Source organism: Chaetura pelagica, unplaced genomic scaffold (assembly GCF_000747805.2).
Source record: "Chaetura pelagica isolate M959 unplaced genomic scaffold, ChaPel_1.0 scaffold135, whole genome shotgun sequence".
NCBI lineage: Eukaryota > Metazoa > Chordata > Aves > Apodiformes > Apodidae > Chaetura > Chaetura pelagica.
The window spans coordinates 3,744,077-3,753,511 of record NW_009953649.1 but is presented as its reverse complement, the minus strand read 5'-3'; the positions used below and the strand labels follow the sequence as shown (position 1 = coordinate 3,753,511).

General features: G+C 39.5%; 1 protein-coding gene across 1 annotated transcript in view; it reads right to left on the bottom strand.

Moving 5' to 3' along the window:
* Window positions 1–9,226: 9,226 nt before the first annotated feature.
* SHPRH (SNF2 histone linker PHD RING helicase, E3 ubiquitin protein ligase) overlaps window positions 9,227–9,435 on the bottom strand; it is a 46,957-nt gene continuing 46,748 nt past the window's right edge. The window contains exon 29 of the mRNA XM_009999983.1: window positions 9,227–9,323. Within this exon, the coding sequence (XP_009998285.1) occupies window positions 9,227–9,323 (97 nt within the window). The remainder of the gene's footprint in view (window positions 9,324–9,435) is intronic.

Genomic DNA, 9,435 nt, shown 5'->3' with positions numbered 1-9,435 from the left:
ACAGCAGTTCTACCTCATGCACTCCCAGCAAACATCCTTTGCGCCAGCAGCCAGGAGGGACCCACTGCTCAGGTTCCTTCTCACCCTTTATTCATATGCGGATGAGTAACACATCCTCACCTGCCTGGTCTGGTCAGCAAGGCTCCAATGCCAGAGGAGGCCCTGCCTCCTTCACAGTGAAACCTCAATATGAAGTGAATGTTTTCAGGGTGATTTCATTCAAATCGTAGCTTTCATTTCTCACCATGTAGGTTATATTACAGTATTTAAAACTGAAAATTTTATCTCCAGCAAGGTGAAAACCAATTAAAAACAAAAACAGCCACCCCCTGTCCCCCAAACCTCTCTTACTTAGCACAAGTGCTGGGACAGCTGATAAGATAGTGGCCTCATAATACATCTTACCGAAGATGTTACTCACACCAGCTATTTTGCTTTTGATTCAACCAGACCCGACTATGGACGTCCTGTGAGATTATCTGTTAATAACTGGATCCCAAAGAGCCTTGGTGCCTTCCTCTGACATACTTAACACTGTTACCTGTTTGTTCTGGAGTGTAACAGATCTGTAAAAACCTCAATGCAGCATTGATTGATGTATTGTAATTTTATACAAAATCTTCACCTCCTGCCTGTTTACATCATAAGCTTTTCAGCATATCAGTTCATAAAGTGCTCTGGTCTGTTAATAGAGGTGGTGTTTTTCCTAAAGTCATATTATCTCCCAGATTCTTGCTAGAACTGGCATCTCTGGATGAAGGCCCACTGGGTGCTCAGTGCAGGTCATCTGTTGAACACTGTGGGCCAAGGTGTGGGGCACACAGAAGACAATCTTGCCCTGCCTGCACACAGGAACAGGGAGCGTGGCAAGGAGCAGCCCAGCAAGTCCATAGAGCCTTTGTGGAGCTGCATGGATACACAATGCCACAGTTACAGCAGGAACAGGATCCTGCTGAGTGCCAGCAGGCACAGCTTGTGTGGAATGCCTCCAACCCCTGCCATGCCAACAGCTCTGTGGGACACAGGCACCCAAGCAGGGTGCTGCCTGCAGGCTCAGGTGGGACGCATGGTTTCCAGCACAGGCTGCAGGGGCCGGGGGTCCCTTCTCCTCTCTGTCAGCACCTGGCTTTGGGCAAGTCCCTTCTTCACCCTCACGCCCCTTGCAGCTTCTGTGTGTTTTGGCTGCAGGTCCCCTATCCCCTATCCACCATTTAACTCAATAGAAAATTTCCCATTTTGAATTTCAACTTTGAATTACAACTGAAATATTTGTACAGTGCCCAGAAAAATAAAGACCGGCTGGAGTGCTGACTTAATACTGTTAACTTATTTTCATTGTAATTTCTCATGCTCTTTCATAAAGTTGTGGTTTCTTTGAAACACATCAGCTATTTTCTTAATTCTTTAGGTTCCATCTAGAGAGAACTAACTGAACACATTTCTTAAAATGTTAAAAGGAATTAGAAGCAGTAACACATGAACTGCAATACAGCAGTGGGCCAAAGATCACTGCTAATTATACTACAGTATTAAAAATAATTATTTGCATATTGGGATTGACCAGGACTGATTTACTGTTCTAGGAAGGAAAATATGATACAACTGATCCAATAGATTACTCTATCGAGGAGATGTCACAGCCTCAGTCTCCATGGAGCAGAAGACTGCAGGGAAGAAGTACGGCAGGGGAGTGGTATCTGTTTCCAGAACACAGGGGGGGTTGGGGCTGGGTTCAACCAACCACAACGAAGAGAATAATTATGGACCCCTAGGCTTCTCCACATATTGCAATTGCAGCTTTGAATAACAATTACTTACACATGCAGAGCATTCCTATTTACTAGTATCTATTTAACAGGCAACATCTATCAGGCAATTCAGTGACATACTGAGGAAAATGATTAGGAACACAAATCATTAAGCACTGTCTCTCAGAAGAGGCACCAACTGTTTTTCCACAAACCAGAAAGTCATAAGAGGAAGGATATTTAATGACTATTACAACAATCAGTATACTTTCAGTAGCAAGGCAATATAAGACAAACATTTGTGTTCACAAATACTTAGAAATAGCTGTGAACCTTACAGAGACAGTGTGATGGAATTCTGACAGCAAATTATGAATGCAAAAGAAAGGCTATTGACAAGAATGTTAATTTATTCAGAGACCAAAGGAACATTAAGTTGTATATTGATCCATCCCTGACTATTTCCAAACAAAAATTTAGATTTCCTACTTTCTAGATAAATTATTTCACTGAAATTACAGTGTCTATAAAATGCAAGCAAACAGATCAAATAATAAAAATACTTCCTTGGCTTATCACCCATGAATTTCAGTTTTGGAACACAATTAAAAACTGCTCTTTTCTCTCCCATATGTTGCTTTCTGAAAGTCATTACCTTGCCACTAAAAAAGCTGATTAGTTTCACCATTCTATTACTAGAACAATTCAATTATTCCCTGTTTCCACATTGAGATCTCTAATTAAATTAGAAGACATCAAATTGATTGCAAATATCTGACAAAGCACTTATTTATATGTATATTTATATATATAAACATTTTCTATCAAAAAGTAGGTAATTTATAGACTTTATCATAATTAATAAAACAGTATTTGAAAAAATTAAAAATTTAAGTGTAGTTAATTGAAGGACCTATCTCAGGATTAATTTGCAAATTATTTTAAAATGTAATGTTATTATAGTAACCAAATAATAACGAATAAATGAGGAACTGGCACAGCTGGCACTAAGGCATTTTATTTTTAATCTGCATCTATTTAGATTTAAAACATTACAAAGGCTCTAGCTATCTTTTTGTAAGCAACAAAGTTAAAGTAGAAAACTAATATAGAGGTTATGAAAGAAGTTTTGTTTTGGTACTGTCTAAAATTACTGTACTTCCCACTGTACAACAGTATGACACCAGGAAACACTCACTGCCTTCTGTTATTACATAGCTATGATAAATTTTGATTTAACATCAGGTTTTAAAGCTGATAATTACCTGACAAAGCCTATGTTAGGAACCTTGACTACAGAGTTTCTGTGTTGCTACAGCTGTTGTATGGATATACCCTTTTACAGTAATGCACAATGGTATTTTCTTCAAGAAAAATACTCAACTCACCCTTTCCCATGTCAGCATCTTCTGCTGAAGTTAAAAAAATCAGCACAGAAGCAGCCAGTAAAACAGTAAACATGCTGCAAAGCACAGTTTGTATCAAACTTCCCTCTGCAGTTCTAAGTCAGGGTATCACTGAAGACCTCTCTCTGTCCTTCCAGCTGCTTTCTGTGGTGGGAGTAAAAGGTGGAATTTTATTCAGTTCAATGGAAGGTGAAAGAATCCCTCAAGACTTAAAGTCCTGGGTCATGCATTTGGGCTTTAAAGCCTCTCCACAGAAACAGGTGCCTCAGAAAATGACCAAATGGTGTCCTGCACCCAACAACAGGATTCCTGAAGTGCAGAGTCAGTGGAGACTCAGAAAGCCTTTTCTACCTAGTTTAAAGTCCATTCCCCTAGGACAGGATCAGATCAAAGCCGTACCATACTCCCACTAGCACATTTTTCTCTTGTGCTCCAACAGCAGTACAGTGTGCCCTTCACTAGGCAGAAGTAGAACCTCTCCCAGTTCACCCACTTTGTTTATCTCTTTGGTATTTTATGTCCTTCACATCTACTTTGGAAGATTTTAATGAGAATGGTAAATGATTCAGAGGCACCCAACTTTGTTAAGAATGAGTAACAGAAAAAGAAATACATGGTCCCCAGAGAAAACAGGAAAGTTCTTTTGAATAGTAGTAGCTTGCTGATGAAGGAAGTGTATCTTAAGCATTGTAGAAACTTCACAGAAAATCTCTGCTTACGAGATGCCCAATGATTACAGTATGCAAAAGGAGAAATTCCCACAACTGTCTGTGACACAGCCCTCTTCTGACGTAGAAGACCAACAACACCTTTGGTAAGACTTCTCAGCACTCTGTTTCCCTGCACAACAGGACTCATGTAGGCTCATTTCCTATCACCCCCTCTGTTGACATAGAAGTTTACTCTGTTCAGAACTTCCCAAGTGGCAATTATGAAGTCCACTGTCTGGCCCCTTCAGAGACACTTGTGCATGTACAGCAGATGTGATTAATAACCTTTCCCTTATTAAGTAAAACTTGTCAGTTTGTTTCAGGGAGCTCTATAATTTTGTATCTTAAGAGTTTGAACTGTTATCCTTCACAAATCCACAGCATAAACTTGCCTAGGGAGTCCTATGACTGTTCGTAGGTGCACATTAAAGCACGAATCAGGGGGGGACAACCTTTCAATATTCCCACTTGCTCAACTGCTGCAAAGCCCTCTATATCCATATCCAAGATCTCAGTATGAAAATTATGATAATCTCAAACTGCAAACACACAAAATGTGCCACTGCATTTAGATGAACATTAAGCTGCAATGAATAGGTTAGGCTTAGAATCTTACACCCTTGTTTATTTATTGCTCCTATCAGTGACTCATTCCTCCCACCGGAAAATCAGCAAAATTGCACACAGAGGAGGAATTTACAGCTGTTCCTCTAAACTTTCCCCCAATCTTCTCCCTGTCTCGTCCAGCTCCAGTACAGGTTCTAGCTCCACTACAGGCTGTGCAACAGCAGCAGCAGGTACGAATGGATCAACAGGACATAGAGACAGTACCTCCATCTCTTTTCTGGCTGGTTGTGAAATGCTCAGGGCTTTCTACCTCTGCATGAGGAGCTGTATGTCAGAATGTCTTTTCATCAGATCTGCTTTCAAGACCTAACAATAGTGGTAGCAGGTAGCACAGTATAATAATTTCCACAAAGTCCTACATTGCTTTAGTAGGGCTTTGCAGAAGTCAAAAACCACATGTATGTCCTTTCCTTTCTGCTGGTCCCCTTCCTGTGTGGACTAGACACACAGCATGCTGTCTATGGCATATGAATGCATGCCATCTCTGAAGGTGTCATGCATTTAAGGGTAGCACACTATGGAAGATCTTATGTCATATTCTGGTGTACCTGCTGCAGAATTAAGAATGTACATATTTTAAAAGTGCCTCATTAAAAAAAACAAACCACAAACAAACAAAAAACCCCAACATTGTAGGGAGGAGATGTTAGCTTTACACCTGTACTGCTTTCGTTTACTTTTCAGTATGTTGGGAAAAGCTGGAATAGAACCCAATTCTGCTGCTTGTACCTGCTGAATTTATTTACATGGGAGAAGGAAGAATTAGTATCATTATTTGTCATTTTGTGAGCAAATGTCCTTTAGTGAGCAGGAAATGGCCTTTATATTAACAGAGGAGATCAGAAACTTTTTGCAACCAAGACTTCCCATTCACAGGGCCTGGGTTGCCAAAGGGGAAATAGAAGAGGCATTTCCAGGAATTATCGTTCCACAGCCCAATATAGTAATGTCTGGAAATTACACAAAAATAATCCCCTCACAAAAAAGACTCTGCTTGACTTCCACATTGCTTAAGCAGACATCCCATTTGGTGATGTAAAAGTAGGTGCTTATCACTTCAGTCAAATGTGCCCTCTATTCCCTCATCATTTGTTCTAGTGTTGCCTCAAAGCTTCCAGTACAGCACAGAAACCAAATCAACTGTATGTGGGGGAGAAGGAAAAAAAAAAAAGACACAATTGAAGAAGGGAAAATATGTCAAATATAATGGCTTTGTCAATTTTCTAGAAGATTTATTCCTTATCTTATCAATGTATCCCAAAGCTCTTTTTTTAATAAATGCATATTAAGTACTTAGTGGAGCTGTGGCCCTATTCCAATATGCAACCTTAATAGTAAGTATTTGGTTGTCCCAAGTGACAAGCTGAATATGTCTGTAAATATACAAGTGCTCTACTAGTGCAGAACAAGCAATTTAAAATGGTTGAATGCACCTTGGTGTTTTAAATGTCATTTTTCTGATAGAAGAGACTTACTTCTGTTGGAAGGGACCAACAGCCATCATCTAGTCCAACCACTTGACCAATTCAGGGCTAATCAGGTTAAAGCATGTTATTAAGGGCATTGTCCAAATGCCTCAGACACTGATGGGCTTGGGGCATCAATCACCTATCTAGAAAGCATGTTTCAGTGTTTGACCACCCTCTCAGAAAATAAATGTTTCCTCGTGTCCAGTCTATACCCCTCCTGGCACAGCTTTGAACCCTCCTCTGGATGCATTCAAGGACCTGAACATCCTTCTTACATTTTGGGGCCTAGAGCTGCATCAAGGTCAGGCCGCACCAATGCCAATAATGATCTTGATAACAACAGGATTATCTCCTCTTTTGGCCAGCTGCTGATGCTGTTTGGTGGTCCTCAGGATGCAGTTTGCCCTCCTGGCTGCCAGGGCACGCTGCTAACTCACACTGAGCCTCCTGTCAGCCAGCACCCCAAGATCCCTTTCTGCAGGGCTGCTCTCTAGCCACTCTTCCCCCAGTTAATGCTCAGCATTACTCTGTCTTAGGTGCAGAATTTAAAATTGTTGAATTCCTTCCCATTAATCACAGCCCAATGCCTAAATTGATCTAGATCCCTCTACAAGGCCTCCTGTCCCTCAAGAGAGTCAGCAGCATGTCCCACTTTGGTATGATCAGTGAACTTCCTAATGGTGTATTCAACTCCTGCATCCAGATCTTTTATAAATATATTGAACAGAACTTACCCTAGAAGTGAGCCCTGAGGAACACCACTGGTGACCAGTCACCAGCCAGATGTAGCCCCATTCACTACAACCATTTGAACTCTGCCCTTCAGCCAGTTCTTCACCCCACACACCATGAACCTGCTCATCCCACAATCTGGGTACTCCAGGGCAGTCAGGAGAGCACCTAGAACCACAACTCTGATATTCCATGCTGTTATGTCAGCATGAAAAAAAAAAAGTCAGGACAACAGACTCATGCACTGCTTGATGAGAAGCTGCGCATTTGGTTAGGAATCCAAAGTACACATTTTTGTAAATAATCAATAAACTACTGTCTTTATAGAAATAAGCCAAAAGCTTGAATAGCTTGGGAAACCCCTCACAGCAGATATTTTTCAGTCTCCTTCTCTTCCTTCACATTCACTGACAACTACTATTCCCACATCTAGTTATTTAAAATGTGAACTATGAATGTAAACACTATTTGTTTCCGGATTTTTTTGACATAGATATATAATTTCTAAGAGTGGACAGTAGCTCCTTTTTCACTCACATTACATTGTAAAATATTAAAATTCTGAGGACAAAGAGGAAACTGGATGTTGCTTCCCACAGAGTTCCTGGAGTGTCTGTACAGCATGATCTGCAGTACACTGTAGAATAATTCAGGCTGGATAGGATCCATGGAGGTCATCTGGTCCAACACACCACTCATGGCAGAGCCAACTTTGAATCTGGATCAGGTTGCTCAGGGTCATTTGAGTTCTCAGTACATTCAAGGATGGAGATGTCACAGTATCTGTGCAAACAGTGTGATCCATCTAACTTAATAAAAAGTCCCTTTATTTATCTCCCTTGCTGCAAACTGTAATCTGCAAAAAATCTGTAATCTCCAAACCAAAATGTATAAATGAAGTTTATACATATTACAAACATGGGAAATAAAGATACGCTGTCTGTTCATTTACTAAAATGGTCCTTAGAACAAAATACCTAATTGGTCCAGAAGGATAACAGACTATAAACACAAAAACCCCCCACTTCTTTATACAATATTATTAATGTAAATTCTATTCATGTTTGTTGTCAGCAGCGGAAAACTTGTCTGCCATGCAGATAGGCTTAATACTCAAACAAGTAAAATGTAGTCTGCTTCAAGAGAGAACTCAAGAAGCTTAGTAACTACACAGTAAATCTATTTAGCAGACATGATTAGAGAAAATATTCTAAGGTGAGATTTTTTTTTAAGGACTCAGATTCAACCTCTGGTAAGACTTCTCAAATACTTGAAAAACACTGTCTACTGAAACAGTAAATAGTGTAATTTGAGGGAAGTAGGCAGACACTTATGCATATACATTTGTCTCTTAAACACAAAATTGTGTTTCACATCAACTGGATAACTGAACTTGCTTCTGTAGTAACTCCAGACATGTTATGTTAATGTGTATCCATAACCTATGCCAAAAGGCTTAAAATTTATCTTGTCTACTTTCTGCAGTCTAAAAGTTAGCCTAGATTAGTCTTCTAAACTCTCTACTGTCAAGAGAGATGGAGCAGAGTGATCACACGTATCTAAGGATGAAGTTTCACAAGTTTCATCTCTCTCTGCTGATTATCTAACTCAGACTAGGTGCCTAGTAATTACTGCCTACCTTAAATTGACTTTGACTATTCAGATTGTTGCATCTTCAAGGAGAACTAAAGAAAAAAATCAGGGCAAAAAAATTTACACAAGCAGCAAATTATTATAAAGTGATCAGCAGCTTAACCAATTAATTTTTTAAAGGTTCTCTAACAAACGCATTACTTTTTACTTAAACAAAGCACTAAATTAGTCATGGCTTCAAGAATAAATGAAAACATGTACAGTAAGTTCAAGAATTTAACTGATTACCAGACCAACATACATACAAAAGGCATAATTTAATTATAATCACTTTGCAGTAAGCATTAACAAAGAAATTTTTAACTGTCACGAGTCTTTATGTATATCTAAAAGCCTAATACAAATATTCAAACTATTAGTAAAGAGTAGTCATTTAAAGTGTTACCAATAAGTCGTTCAGTAACTCTGCATTAAATGCTAACAAGCCCTTTCTAGAAGAATATTAATTTACAGTAATTCTTTCTAATAATTCTTTGTACAGTAAAAAAATTATTTTGTGTTTTTTCTGCTTCCCTTTCCCACCCAACCACCCACATAGTTTTGCTCTCAGACTGAGCTACTAGCCAATCAAACCTGATGGTAAAAATCCTCTCAATCAAGGGTCCAAGATCTCAGTTTCAGCATCCAGCTCAACTGCTCTTTGGGAATAAAATCCATGTTTTTGTATAATGTGCAAAGTGCAAGTTTTATCCAGTGCCATCAGAAGTGTGTGCTGCTAAGTACTTCACCACAGACTAAAACTAATGATTAAGACATCTCATTTTCCAACAGCTCTGTTACAGACAAATGTTAAATGATGTTTACAGGAATGACAGATCAGGTGGGTTAAATACCGGTGCTTATTAGGTCAGGTACTTTCTTATTTCACTAGGCCAACGTTTTCACTCAAGTTCTTCAGTTTCCTCTGTAAAAAGGTCAGCCAGATCTGCCACTGTCAGAACTGAGGCTTCTGACTGTTTCATGGAAGAGCTCGTGTGGCTGTGGGGAAAAATGCATGAAGACATCAGAGCAGGGATCAACTGCTGTATGCACTGAAGACAGACAACTCTGTTCAGAATCAGTAATGGTTCAGCTCTAAAGCTCAGCAGGA